This window comes from Lemur catta, chromosome 7 (genome assembly GCF_020740605.2).
Source record: "Lemur catta isolate mLemCat1 chromosome 7, mLemCat1.pri, whole genome shotgun sequence".
NCBI classification, from domain to species: domain Eukaryota; kingdom Metazoa; phylum Chordata; class Mammalia; order Primates; family Lemuridae; genus Lemur; species Lemur catta.
The window spans coordinates 16,117,425-16,133,054 of NC_059134.1; the positions used below are offsets into that span (position 1 = coordinate 16,117,425).

A 15,630-nucleotide genomic window follows, 5' to 3' on the forward strand; every position below is an offset into this window, starting at 1 on the left:
CATGATTTCTCCACTCTGGGCACGTCCCTTTGTACCACTCGGAGTTTCTCTGCCCGAACACAACACTGCCAACTTCCCTCTGAATACACAGAGCTCTGTGTATTGCTGGACTTGTTCTTTCCTCTCTCTCAGACCTGGCATTTTCTAGTTTGCAAGCCCTTCATCCCCAGTTTGGAAGGGGGTATCTGATTAGGAGATAATCTCCAATGCAGGTTCCAACATGGGGGGCACCAGTGGCCCAGCAGTTTGTCACTGGTCTGTGCTGAGCCCCACTACCAGGGGAGATGAGGATCTGGCTCAGTGAGGGCGCTGGGCTGGACACACTCAACCTACCCTGTCTCCTCCTCACTCTCCCTGTTGCTGAGAAGGAGGGTATGTGCCAGGACAGACTTCCAATAAACTCTCAAAGGGAGGGAGAGGAGATTTTAAAAAGCTGGGAAGTGAGAGACTCCAGACAACTGCTGAAGAAATGGAAAACCCCCCGTTTCACCCAAAAGAAGGAAGGTTGGAAAGTGGCTTGAATTCTTTTATGTTCACACCTGTCCTCATCCTGCTTGGAATTCTCGTTTCTATCGTAGAATCACATAGATGCTGGGGACCTCTTTCCAGAAGCGCTCTGTTCGTTCCCCTACCTCCAGCCAGTTTTCTAGAACATGTCAGAGCAAAGATGAAGGTAATGCCCGAACAGCCAGCATCCTGGGGTCCTGTTACCAGCTTAACAGCCTAGCTGTGCCCTCTTGTCTCAAGGCTGTGAGGAGGAGAAACACCCTAGCTCTAGCCTGACCCCCACTCGTGTGTCCCCACCTTCTCAGAAGGGCTGCCAGTGGAACTAACACTTAGTAACTACTTAGTAACTGTGATCTTGGGAGGGGCTCACAACCTCTTTGAGCCTCCCATTTTTCTTCTGTAAAATGAGGCAAACAATAGCTTCCTTGAAGGAATTATTGGGAGGATTGATAAAGACTTACTTACAGCAGAATGCCTAGCAAATTCTTTGTTACAAAGTTGACATTTTAAACTTGTTCTAAACTGCCTTTTCTTCTTTTTCATTCATGCAAGGATCTTTGTATCTCGGTGAGACCAGAGTTCACAACTCCCCTCTTGATCATCTCTAACCCTGGTCTTGGTTTTATAAATGCAGCAATTATCTCTCTAAATACTCTTTTTACACACTGGAGAGAGCCCAAGGTTTCTAGAACTGAAGCATCATTGCATAGACCATTGAGCCCAGGCAGGGGAAGAAGCATTTGGAAGTATTGATTTTGAACTTCACAGAGGAATTCCAAAAATATTCTGAAATATATAAATAGGATTTTTTTCCTTTTGCATGGCTGTGTTTATGACTTTTCCCTAGACAACTCAAGGCACCTGTGTGCCTCTGGAAGCGCTAATGTTACAGCAGGTCCACAAACAAAAAGTCAATATTCAGCTCTTAATATTTAAAACAATATTTTAAAATCAGTAGCAAGACAAAAGGCTTGAAAGCTAGTCTTTGTTAGGGACAAAAGGATATTCTAATTTCCTTTATCTACCCCTCTGACATACCACAGAGCAGATGTGGACCAGATCACAGCGTGCCCCTGCAGCGCAGATGAGTGGCCCCTTTGCCTGTGGTGGCTAGGCCTTGAGATTTATGTGATGGGTGTAAAAGGAGGATATGATGTTCAGGAAATAGAAAGCCTGAAGTCTGCTTTTTTTAACCAGAAGGACCGTGGAAAGAAAAATGTGACAGAGGGAGCCCTAAGAGGATCTATTATATGTTCTCAATATCTGCCCTGCCCCCTTGGGATGGTGGTTAGGCTCTTCATACCCACATACAATTTTAAGGGCCTCAAAGTGCCCACAAACCCTTGAGGGGACTCGGAGGTGCGCGAAGGTAGCGAACTGGCAGAAAGCAGAAGGCGGAGCAAAGGTGCTACAGTGTATAGGGATTCTGAGGCCAGAGGCAGCAGCTGGGGCCACCAACTGTGGTGGGAGCTAGCACGTAGCTCATCCAAGCAACCGAGGGAGCAGCCTAGACTCTGGGCAGAGACCAGTCCTGAGAATGCCACATGGGTCCACGGACACTGTCTCCCTGTGCTGCCACAGGTCACCTCAGCCACAGCACCAACACTTATCCCAGCCCTTCTTAGAGAGGAGCTGGTGTTGGGGGAGGAAATCAGAAAGCCTGCTTGAGCCACTGCCTGAGCTGTCTGAGCAGAGACTGAGCTACCTATAGAGAATGTTAAAACAGTTGGACCAGGCTGGGCTTACGTTACATGACAACACTGAATGCAGTGACATTCAGGTTTCCTCTGCTACCCTGAGGGGTGAGAGGCTCACCTGGAAGATCACAGCAGCTACAAAGACATGAAGGTGCTATCTTTCCTTTGTATGTCTGAGTGTTCAATGAGTCATTTTGCTTCATTTTACAAACAAGAAAATCTAAACTTTCGAGAGGTTAGCAACTTGCAAAGGTCACATAGCTACTAAGTGGCAGGATTTGGATTAGAACCCAGGTTGATCATCAACAAAGCTTAGGCTTTTGACCACTCCCCTATTTTATCAGTAGGAAGTCCTCCTCCTGGTCTAACCTTTTGCTCCCAGCATCTACTCTCTGACTAAGCTCGGGATATAAGGTGGCCCTCTCTGCCCATTCCTTGTGCATGCTGATATTGCTGTAAGCATTTTGGGTTTTTATTTTTTTTTTGTTGTTGTTGTTCCAGAAACCTACGTGTGAAGGGTACTGGCATTGTCCCTACCATAAGCTCAGTTTGCCGGAACAGAGAGAGGACTCAGGAGGCAAACACTAGCCAGAGAATTTGTGGAGCTGCAGAGCATTGCCTGGGAAACAAGGAATTTGTGTGAGGCTTTGTGTTGAGAGGAGGCAGGGCCCAGCTCCTACAGCAACCTCTGAACAAGAGACAGATTAGCCAGCTCCGTTAGGAACAAAACAAGCTTTCTGTAAGCCTGGACAGTGAGGAATGGCCCTCCCTAAGGACATTTTTTTAAAATTCATTTTCTTTCTAAAGTTCTCCTTGGTGGCCCTACTCTGGGTCACTTCTGAAAAACATCAAATAGAAAGTGGAGATGGAGTCAGAAGTCTCCTCCTACCCTTCCCAGGGTCTTCATCCTGAACACTGCTTTTGCTGCCTGCAGATTTCTGTAACCATGAAGAATCACTCAGAGGAGAAGGATTTTGCGGAGATATGGTGTCTCCCCAAGGCATGGAGTTTGTTGGGAGAAATACATGATGCCAGGGATGGCGCGGGGTCCTGGGTAAATTTTTGGAAGGCAGAGAGGAGGTGTTCCTGTTTCCATGCTGGAAAATGGGGGAGAACATCAAAGCCTTTTATGCTGAGAGTAAATTTTTGATTTCTGAATAGAATTCCTGCCCCCTCAGAAACTGAGAGAAACTCAGACTTGTGCCCATGGTTGCTAAACATGCCCTGTTCAGCAACTCTCTGGAGGAACAAAAAGGAGAAATTAATTGGCATTAAAGGGAAAGACCCAGCTTTTGCAGACCTATTTAAGATGCAGCAGGACTTTCTAGAGAACATCTCTGGAGTTCTGTTCCTGTAAAGCTTCAGTGCTCAAATACAAACAGGTTGAAAAATCACAGGGAAGCCACAAATTACGCCCCAACCCATGAAAGGCTTCATTGTTTCCCTCCTCCTAGGTCCTCAGATGATGTCCATCCACCAACTATGTCCGGAGAAGGATTCGCTGCCACCCCGCTTTGCTCACCCTCCTCCCAAAGAGGGAGGCACAGAAATGGAAATCAGCTGGCCAGCATGTGATAATTGCCTACTGTGTGAAGAGTACTCCGTGTTCCAGACGTGAATAAGAGCAGCGGGATGTGGGAGGGGGGACAGTAATAGATGACACGATCCCTGTCTAGGAGCTAGAATACAGTTGGGAAAGCTGCATCTACACGTATAACTGATAATATATTTGCATTGTCCTTTACAAATTATCTTTTAGAATATTATTTTATTTAACCTTCTAACAACTCTGTGTGTGGGAGGAATTTCTTGCATCATGTAACAAAATTTTGGAGGGAGCAAGAATAATTGGAAATGAGATAGTATAAGTATTCTATATCTGTACTGATAAGTATGGTAGCCACTGGCCTCATGTGGCTAGTGGGTCTGAGGAAATAAATTATGCATTCCATTTAATGTAAATTTAAATAGCATACGTAGCTGATGGTTAACACATTTGACAGTGCAGCTTATCGTCCAAGGAGGAGAAGATTCTTGGTGGAGCTAGTTAAAAAAAAAATCTGGGCAGAGGACTGTGGTTGGCCTAGCTTCGGTCACACACACAGTTCTGTATCAAGCACTGCAGTAAGGAGAATATAATACTATCCCAGGCTGGGCCATGTGCCTAACCCTAGGGTCACTGGTGGGGCCGTTATTAGAAGAAATGGGAGAGGGAGGCTGGGCAGACAAATGAAAATCTCCTAAAGTTTTATGACTTCTATGTTGCTTCCTAAAAAAAAAAAAATTAGCAAGCATTTATTGAAAATCTATCACGTGTGATACATTTTACATATATTACCTTACTAATCACAAAAAACAAATGAACCCTGAAAGGTCAACTATTACCCCCCAGTCTATAGATCTAGAAACAAAGATTCACATAATGTCACTTAACCACAGACAGTAAATCGCACAACCGCAATATAAACTCAAGTTTGTCTCTAAAGTCTCCTTTCTCTCCTGTAATATAAGGTCCCTAGAGATCTGGCATATGGAGAATGTGACTATTCTTAGCGGATAATTTTAACAATCATAGCAGAACACACACGAATGGTTTGGCTTTCTCTAAATAGTTATCTAAAAAGCCATCTATAAAACATTTTTAATATTCCTCTTTTAAAATTGCTTTTAGAGCTTGTAACATTTTAAAGGATCTTTAATGATTGCAATTTTTATACTTTGAGTACATTTTTTAAAAGTTAAAAGTATGGTGAATAATATAAGTAACAAGGATAGATAAAATAATTTTGTTCAAAACCAGCTTTATGTTAAGTTAAAGTCTCCTACCTTAGTCAAGTTTCTTTGGCTTCAAAGAAGTTACATTGGAGAGGAGGTATATTGCATGGATACACAAGACCTGGATCTGGAATTGGAGGACTCAATTCTGAGGCAGCTCCTGGAGCAAATGTTTGTAGGTAGCTCTGATTCTTTCTGCTTGTCTCCCTTATTCTCCTATATTTACCAAGTGAGTCCGATATTTTGCTCATCTCAAGGCTGTCAATGTTACAAATAATATAAAACCTAGTGCAAATTGGTAGTAATGCTAAAGAACTTTATTAACTCATACATTTAGAAAGTCTCTAGACTCTCTAAAGGTGGGGTAGCCTTGAGAGTTAGTTTAATTCAGAAGCTCCCCAGTGTCAACAGGGAATAGGGAGAAGGACTTTAAATCGGTTAGATCATCTTCTTGAAACGTTGCAGGTCTCTTTGAGGCTGAAATCATGGCCCATGAGAGTTGTTTCAAGTTAAACCCAAATGGCTGGGACTTTACATGCCCATATCCATCACTTATGGGGTGTAGCTGCTCCTCAAAGGGAGGGTGAGGTAGTCCCTGAAGGAGTGGACAGCGGAAGGGACTAGAATACTCCCAAAAGCTGGGCCAACAAGCCCTTCTTTGAAGGAGGATCTGGGCAGTGCTTCTCCTGACCACCTTAGAGGAATATTTGGTCATGTGGAGAGATGCAGAGACTCCTAGGTTAATTATTTTTCATCACACCCCAAGAGGAAGGAGAAAAAGACTTCTGTATCCATGATAAAATTAGAGAATCTTTTGCAAAAAGCAGCACAGCAGATGCTGTTGAGAAAACTAGGCTTAACTGGAGCAATCTGCTCTTGGTGCCATTTACAGTCAAATGCTACCGCAAAAATCTAGTCTGCATAGGCGAGCAGAAGGAACCCTCTAGTTATTCCAGTTAGAAAGGTCATTTTGAGAGGTGGATCAGGAGGAGGAGGAACCAAGGAGGATGGTACTGTGGTCCACTTTCAGGAAACAGCCCAGGACATTGGTTAGCCCTGAAGACGCTGCTCAAACAAACTTGGGGAGGGAGGGGAGTGAAAGTGGGTGTGACTCAGCTGCCTCAGGCTGAGTCGCCAACATCCAGTCCCCCTGAGAGTGGGGATATGTCAGTTTGGCACTTCTTTGGAGAGTCTCTTTAGGCTGGGCCCTGAGGACTGACTGGTGACCAAGTTTTCTAATTTGTTACAGGTGTGAGTCAGCCAGTCATAAATAGGAGAGTAGTGACCAAACAGCAAATTGCTCCCTGGTGCTCATGAAACAATCAGTTCTGTGTGGGGTGGACTCCTGCCAAGGACCCAGTGACTTAGGGCTTTGTGCAGACATGACCAGGGATCCCCTAGACAAAGAAAAAGGATTATCCAACTGATGAGGAGTACTCTGGAGCAGGGGCTCAATAATCTGCTGCAAGCAACACCAATTTTTTTTAAGTTTCTGAAGCAGATAGACGTCTCTAAGCAGTTTCCTTGCTAAAAAGCTAACTCTGGCCATAGAGAATATAAGCCTTGCTAAAGAGGTCAGAAAATGAGAGCAGGCCTGAGATGTGAATTCTCTGGACATATGGAGAGCATAGATTCTTATGAAACCATTGGCCCAGCTGCAAGTGGAGGCATAGACCTTGAGGTAGAAAGTTGGAGAGGGAGCAAGGAGCTTCCTATTAACACTTCCTCCAAGTGTTGGGGTGTGTGTGTGTGTGTGTGTGTGTGTGTGTGTGTGTGGAGATGAGCAATTCAGCCTTCCTCTGGCTCTCTCAAGTAGTCTCTGTTTTCTGTTCCTTACCCCTCTGGGTGGAGGTGGGATGGGTTTCCTTCTTACTACTCAGTTACTCAGTACCATTTCTAAACTATCTCCTCCCTTTTTCTTAAGCTCACCCCTAACTTTGAATCTTATGTCTTCAGACTCTACCATATACTGCTTTCCAAATTATATTCATCTACGAACCTCAGGGCTTTTCCTGAAATTCCTTAAAGATTGTTGATCCTGGCTCTCACCAACACTATTCTTGTCATAGTTTTTAGTGATTTCAGTATCCTCATGGATAATCCATTCAATGCTCTGGCTCTTCATTTCTTAGTCCTCTTGTTGTCCAGTGATCTTGCTCTTTAACTTCCTCAGCACTTCCTCCCTTGGTCATACCATAGACTTCGACAACACCAATAACCAGAGCCCCTCCATACTCTCAGTTCAAGCATCCCATGCTCAGACCACCACCTCTTATCTTATGAACACTTTCTTTCTAGTATCCTGCTCTAACAAACCTTAGACCCCCAACTTCTTGGGAACCTACAACCTCTTGACCCTAGCAACTTTATACTGTCCCTTATCTGCCACTTGCCTTCTCTTCCCTCATTACCTACCTTAAATTCCATGACCAATAATTTAATTACTCCCTTGTATTAATCTTCAATTCTCTTGCCCCTTTCTTGCTTGATAGTAATATCCTGGCAAGACCTCAACCCAGGCTAAAATTCAATTCTCCATATACTTCATGCTTATAACCATGCAATTGAAGAAAAACACTCAACCATGTTGACTGGTCTCACTTTAAACTCATAACCATGAACCTCACATGGTCCTTAAGGCCATCTAGCAATTGTACATGTCTCTAATTCACACTTCCTCTCTTCTGGAAAACCATTTTATACCTTCTCTTCCTTCCTCCAACCTCCAACATCTCTCTCTATATATTATTAACTAATGACCTTGCTAATTTGTCACTAATTTGTGTAACTAATTAGTTATACAACAACTAATCTGTATTAGTTATCTCTTGCTGAGTAATAAATTACCCCAAAATTTAGCATCTTAAAACACAAATATTATCTTACCAGTTTCAGGTTGGGTGGTCTGGCTCAGGGTCTCTTACAAGGTTGCAGTCAGGTTTCTGGCTGAGAGTACAGTCTCTGAAGACTTGATGTGGGCTGGAGGACCTACTTCCAAGCTCAGTTATAGGGCTTCTGGCAGGAGGTTTCAGTTCCTTGACATGTGGAATTCTTTATAGGACCTACTAATGACATGCATGGCTTCCCCTAGAGGAAAGGAGACACAGTGTCTTTTATAACCTAATCTCTGAGGTGATACACCCTCACTTCTGTCATATTCTGTTGGTCATAAAGACCAATCTAGATAAAACAGGGGAGGCGACTACCCAAGGGTATGAACATCAAGAGGTGAGGATCATTAGGGGCCATCTTGGAGGCTGACTGTAATTCTATTTTAGAGAAAAAAAATAGAGCAATCAGAAGAGAACTTCCACAAGCTCCTACCACCACATTACCTAACTATCAGTATATTGTATATTCTAACTTCACTGTTATTATTATAATTAGCTATCCCTCCTTCTAGCTAAGGCCAATCCCTCCATTTGTCCACTAGATCCCATTCCTTCTTGCCCACATTAGGACATACAGTCATGTGCCATATAACTACGTCTTGGTCAATGACAGACTGCATATATGATGGTGGTCCCATAAGATTATAATACTGTACTTTTATGGTACATTTGCTGTGTGTTTAGATAAATTTAGGTGCACAAATACTTACCATTGTGTTACAGTTGCTTATGGTATCCAGTACAGTAACATGCTGTACAGGTTTGTGGCCTAGAAACAACAGGCTATACCATATAGCCTACGTGTGTAGTAGGTAATACCATCTCAGTTTGTGTAAGTATACTCTACGATGTTCACACAATGATGAAATCACCTCATGATGCATTTCTCAGAATGTATTCCCATCAAACGACACATGACTGTACTTCCAAAAATTCTCCTTTCTCTCTCCTGCATCATCAGTTTTCTCCTGTCTGCTGGATAATTCCCATCAACAAAAAACATATGCCATGATCTTAAGGAAAAGAACTCTCCTATGACCCTACTTCTACATTCAGTCACCCATTTCTCTGTGTCCCTTTACAAAAAAACTCATTGAATTGTCTAAAATTGCTGTCTCCAATCCCTTCTCCCACTCTCTCTTAACGTACCCCATCAGGCTTTGGCTTTCTAACTGCTCCAAAGACACTGCTCTTTTTAAAGTTATCAATGACCTCCACATTGTTAAATCCAATAGTAAATTCTCTCAAGTTCTCTTATTTGACCTATTAGCAGGATTTAACACAGATGGTCTGTCCTTCTAAATGGAACATTTTTTTCACTTGGCTTTCAAAGTTATCACACTAGTTTTCTTCTGCAGCTTACTTCTAAATCTCTTTGCATTCTCCTTCTCTTATTTTCAGCCTCTGTAAAGTTAGAATACCCCGGGGCTCAGTCTAATGGCCAATTTTCTTATCTGTCTCTATTCAGCCCCTTAGTGACTCCATCCAGCCTCATGGCTTTAAGTCTATAGACAATTGCTCTTAGATTTATATTTTTAGCCCAGAACTCTCTTCTGAGCTCCAGATACTTTTTTTTATCATACTACTTTCTTGGATGTTGATTAGATAAATAAAACTTAGTCTGTCCTGAACTGATCTCCTGATCTTCCCCCTTCCAAACTACTCCTACCATCTTCACCATCTCAGTAAATGGTAATTCCATCTTGTCAGTTGCTGAAGATGAAGTCCCTAGGATTTTCCTTGACTTCTCTCTCTCTCACACAATCTATATTCAAACATTCAGATCCTGAAAGTCTTGCCTCCCAAATATATCCAGAATCCAACCACTTCTCACCATCTCTACCACCACTTGGTAGAGATGTCTAAGACATTATAATCCCTTTTTGAAATTATTGAAATAGCCCCTTAATTGGTTTCCTTTTTTTCTACCCTTGCCCCTGCAGTCTATTCTCACTACAGCATCCAGAATGTTTTTTTTTTTTTTAATTTAAGTTACAGGATGGTATTCCTTTGCTCAAAACCCTCCAATGGCTCCCCATCTCAACACCTTATGGTGTCTACAATGCTCCACATAATGGCCCACCTTTGAATTTTTGACGTCTGTCTCAGCATTCTTCCCCCCTCACTCTGCAACAGTCACACTATCTTCCTAGCTGTTTTTCAACTAGGCAATGCTCCCACCTTGGGGCGTTTGTACTTGCTATTCCCTAGATCTGGAACACTCTTTTATAAAACCCTTCCTTGAAGATTACACTGGTTTGTTCCATTACCTCATGTAAGTCTTTGCTCAAAAGCACCTGAGTGAAGCTTCTCTGGACATCCTACCTAATATTTCATCTCCCTGTTCCCCACCCTCAACACACCCCCATCCTCGTTCTCTGCTTTTACACCACACAATGCATTAGCATAAGACACATTTACTTACTTAGTCATGTGTTTATTCTATTACTTCCTCTCACTCTATTGTAAATTCCTTGAGCAAGTGATATTTGTTTCGTTCATGACTATATATCTCCGGTGCTTACAACAGTACTGGCATATAAAAAGCTGGCAAGAATGTATGTTAAATGAAGGAATAAATGGGTATCCCGCAGGGATAATTGTCCCTGGATTACACCAGAACTTGGAGCAAAGGGAGACCACTCACGAGGTTGTGATGCCAAATATAAGAATATGTATGAAATCGCGTTGTAAATGTAATGAGCTGGACAAAAGATCGGTATAATTTATAGTTAGCTTAGTCTGTTCCTCGAGTAAGTCCTGCCAGGCCCACCTTCCTTTACCATCCTTTTCCCCTGCTTCCCTCAATTGAGACCCGTGGCCCGCCCGGTCGGCACGAGCATCAGCCCAACCTATCCCTTTTCTTGAGGATTTGGGATGGCCTCAACGCAGGTTTCGGCAGTCCGCCAGCCGCGGCCCGCATCGCGTATTACCCAGCCAACCCGCGCACCCGCCATTTCCCGCCCCTTCAGGCGGACAGGAAGAGGAAGTGACGACACCACCGCAGCCTGAAACCCCGCCTCTCAGGCCTCTCTAGCCCCGGGAGGAGACGCGGCGCCCGGAAGGGGCGGTGCAGGCCACGGCGGGGTGGGGCGGGGCCGACCACCCGAAAGTGGCGGTTTACTTGAGCGGTTGCCTTAGTGCCCTGAGCAGTTTGAGACTGTGGCGAGCTGCGGGCCGACACCCGGCCGACACCCGGCCACTGCTATCTCAGCAGAGTGGGCCCCCGGGACCTCAGAAGCAGGATTTTAATTGGCCCGGGACTCCCACAGCCGCTCGGCGCTTCTCCCCATAACCGGATACTGAGTATTTGGACTCTGCCTCTGACCTAGGTCTCTCCCCAGCCTTCCCTCTGACTGCTGCTGTCTCTCCTACCTTCTCACCTGGCTGTGCCCAACGCTAGGCACAATCGTCGTTCTCTTAGTCCCATCCTTTTTTTCTCTTCCCTCATCCCTGTTCCTTCGAGAAGGCAATTAAAACACCTTACCTTTTCTCTTTATTTCTTCCCTTCTTTCCTCTCTTCTTCCTTTTTCTCTAGAATCCTTGTTTTTGCACTCCCTGCCAGGCTTCTGCCTCCTCTAGGGCTTCTCTCCTTTTCAGGGGCCTGTGGCTGATGTGTTAGGATTTGAGCGTTTAACGTGATGGTTTGAAGATTTTAAGCTTTTCCTTTCTCCTAACCAGGAGTCACAGATGCCAGGAAGTATGGCTCCCCTCAAGAAGTCTCGAAAAACCACAAGGTTGCCCTTGGCCTTAAACCCCCTGAAGAGCAAGAACGTGTTGGCAGTGCTGGCTGAGAGGAACCAGGCTGTAGTACCAGTTGGGGTATGGGTGGAACCTGCCTCAGCAAATAGTTCGGAAATCCCAGCATATGTGAGTGTCAGTTTGATCCAAATATGATGGGAATCCCCCTCCCCCCGTGCCCCGGCTTTTTATGAGCTTTCTCTAATCCTTGATGCTTAGATAAAGATGAGCAGTCTGAGGATGCTGTTTCTATTCTGTCATTCTGTTCTTGCATTAGGATTGTGGAACAAACATCTATTTCCCAAAACTTGCTGCAGCTTTAGTTGGCATAATTAAGTATTTAGTGCTCACTTACTTACAGACTATAATCTGTATGGACCAGGATATGTATCTCTCTCTATATGTATCAGCTTACTTCACAAACCCTTGATTGCTTGCTATGCACAGACATTGTCTACATCTTCCAGACACTCTGCAACTTAGTACAGATGACAGTGGGCCACACTTCAAGTAACATTAATTGATTGCTTGAAGTTTGTGATAAATTTTGTAATGGAGATTCAGGCAAAATACAGTAATAGAATAAAGGAGAAAGAAATTCTAACTGAGATTCTGAGAAAGTCTTAACTATAAATTCTGTGAGGACACCTTTATGTCTTGTTTATTCCTGTCCTGGCTTCTAGTAGGTCTTTAGGAAGTATTTGTTGAATGAATGAATGAATGAGGGAATATAGTCTTTGTTGGTCCTTAAAGAATGGGAATGCAATAAATACAGATGGTAGGGAGGAGCATTTCAGATGAAGAGAAACTTGCGAAGTTTACATGTGTGCATGTTTATGTGATGACTCATATGCCAATTAACACATGAGGGCAGTTTTGTAAGAAGGTATTTGATAATCTTTCAACAAACTGTGCCCCTCAGTTATTTGTTCTAACTTTATTGTGGCACTTACCATGTTGTATTTTAGTAGATTGCTTATATATCTACTTTTCCTGATGCAGTATGAGCTCCTTAAGCATAGGGAAAAACTCTTATTTATCATCACATCCTCACTTTTAAATAAATGTAGGCACCCAGTAAATATTTGTGGCATGCACAAAATGTCTTCTGTATGTATACACAGGTTGCTGAACATGAGTGGAAAAGTATGAGGTATGTTCCCTTAGTTTACTTGATCTCAGAGGAGAAGTGAGACATGTTTAAAGTAAATGTTAAGTAGCAATGCAATGGAATATAGCCACTTATTTTACTTATGTTTGTGCATACGTATTCATTGATTTATTCCTCCTCTATTTTCAAAAAAGAATTTTAAGAGTCTGAGTAGTATATGATTAAATGCTAAGAATATAATGCTTAATCAAAGAAGAAGGTATGACTTTGGGTTGATGTGACCTAGGAAAGTGTAATGAAGAATTTTAATAATCAGAGAAGAGAAGTGGATGAGTCTTCTATTAAGGAGAATGGGAGAGTAGCAAGTAAACAAGGTATGTTCAGGGTTTTAAGAGTAGATTAGATTGATCGAAGTGTAAAGTTTAGTAGAGGGATGGTGGTTGACAGGATTATGGAAAATAGGGGTGGTAGGGAACCATAGGACATTTGGGAGAAAGAAATAACTTTAATTGTTTAATATTTACAAATGAATTTCATGATCAAACAGTGTTTTGATTAGATTGTTTCAGAGTTTTTAAAGTTTAGGGAGAGATTAGATCCTGGGGACAAGTTAGAATATAATTGTAACAATTTAACCATTAAGTGTAGCATCAAAACACTTTTAGTTGCAAGGAATGGAGAGGAAATGCCTTGAAAAAGGAGTAGTTGAAGTGGGAATGAAAATGGATGAATGCAAGAAACATCCTAGAAAAATCAGTAAGATTTGGTACAAAGGTATTTTGGTAATTAAGTTGTTCACACCTCTTTTAAATTGCTCCAATTACGACATCTTTATAATGTATCAAAATGCCTAAAATTTGGTACTGTCAAGCTTCTTCTATATTACAAAGGGTTGAAGGCTGAGCATGGTGGCTCACCTACAAAAATGTTAAAAAATTAGCCTGTGTGGTGGTCCACACCTGTTACCCTAGGGAAGCTGAGATGGGAGGATAGCTTGAGCCCAGGAGTTTGAGGTTGCAGTCAACTATAATTGTGCCATTGTACTCCAGCTCTGGGCAATAGAGCGAGACCCTGTCTCAAAAAAAAAAAAAGGGGGGGGGGGAGGGGGTTGACCCTCATATTCCTACACATTAACCCAAAATATTAAAGTCTTAGAACATGCGTAAATATGTCTCCTTTTTCTTGTTTAAAAAATTCTGCCAAAGGGAGTTTGATCAAGCATCTAATAGAATTCTTTATTGCTTTAGCATATCTCATCTGGGAATCTACCCTTATTAATAGATGTAACTTTGTCAGTTCAAAATAGATGCTTAATAGTTACTTCTAAAGCTTGGTTGGTCATGTCTATTCTAAAGGGAAACTCATACACTCTTTGGCCCCCAAAATGTCAAGGGGCCATCAGGGTTCCTAAAAATGCCATAGCTTCAGACCACCTCCCCCCAATAATTAAATGAGCATCAAGAGACATTACTGTCCTATTATATATGGCTATTGTGTGACTATTGCATTATTTTATAAATTGTTCTGGTTATCTTTTGCTGTGTAACAAACCACCCCAGAACTTAGTGGCATAAAGCAAATAATACTGTGTGTCAGGAATTTAAACAGGGTACAGGGGTGATGGCTTGTCTTCTCCACAGTGTCTGGGGCCTCTGCTGGCGTGGCTCAACTAGCTGGACATGTCTGGGACAGCTTGATTGGGTTCTGGCTATTGGTTGGATTCCTTGGTTCTTCATGTGGCACCTGCTGGACTATAATGTCCAAGATGGCTTTCTTTCTCACATATCTGGTACTTGGGCTATGACTATAATGGCTAGGGGCTGGCTGAATATGTTTCTTTTTCTACATGGCCTCTCTATTTGGCTAGTTTGGGCTTCCTCTCACCACAGTAGTCTCAGGGTAGTCAAAATTCTCATATGGTGCTGGCTTCCCCGAGAGTGAGCACTCCAAGAGCCCCAGGTAGAAGTTGCCCTGTGACTTTGCAAGGGAAGTCAGAAAGCCAGCACTTCTGCCTCGTTTTGTTGGATATGCAGAGCCAGACCAAATTCAGTGTGGAAGAGGACTGCACAAAAGCATGAATACTAGTAGGCTAGATTCATTGAGGGGAGGAGTAAAGATCATCTTTGGAGACTAACTGCTACATGATCCAAGCATTAATTCCATCATGCGTAAATTATCTAAAATGTGTTCTTTGATTGCTTTGAGAAACTCTTCATTCTATATTGCCCCCTTGGATAGTTCACAGGGTACAAAAAAGGCCATTAGAAGTTAGTTGTGCAATAAAAACAACATTTAACTTTGTTTAACCCAGCATTTCCAAAATTTATTTGACTTTGGGAACCTCTGAACATCCCACAGAACAAGTACAGTGCTTATATAGTACCCACTAGATTATGAGCTCTTAGAGGGCAGGAAATATATTTAATTCTTTGTTTCCCTTACAGCGTATAGTACAGAGCCTTGACTATGAAGGTACTCAATAAATGGTGTATAATTGCTCGGTTCCAAAACATATTCTGGTTCTGGTTGTCTTGCATAATGGCGTTTGCTAAGAAAAATATGTTTTTGAAATCTGGTATACTCTTATCTTTGGTTTACAATTAAGAGCCACAATCTAATCGATCATGCACTTTAATGAGATGTTTAATAATCTTATCAAGTAAAAGAGGAATGGACAAAGAAAATGGAAGTCAAAGAAAGAGGCTGAATGTCCTAAACTTATTGGGGCTTGAGTTAACCTGGGTCAGTTGTTTAGGCTTTGTTTCATCTATCTCTCCTTTGGAATTATTTTGCCTAATTTTTCTTTGATACTTGTGTTGAACACTCCACTCCTATGGTCCATACTCTTGTAGAATAGTTTATGGGTTAGATTTCATGAAAAATTTAACTTAAATTTGAATTATTTGAT

The 15,630-nt window shown here is 42.5% G+C and overlaps 1 protein-coding gene across 1 annotated transcript in view; it reads left to right on the top strand.

Moving 5' to 3' along the window:
* Nucleotides 1-10,971: 10,971 nt before the first annotated feature.
* CCDC15 (coiled-coil domain containing 15) overlaps nt 10,972-15,630 on the top strand; it is a 70,670-nt gene continuing 66,011 nt past the window's right edge. The window contains exons 1-2 of the mRNA XM_045555727.1: nt 10,972-11,202; nt 11,552-11,740. Of these exons, the coding sequence (XP_045411683.1) occupies nt 11,561-11,740 (180 nt within the window). The 5' untranslated portion in view covers nt 10,972-11,202; nt 11,552-11,560. The remainder of the gene's footprint in view (nt 11,203-11,551; nt 11,741-15,630) is intronic.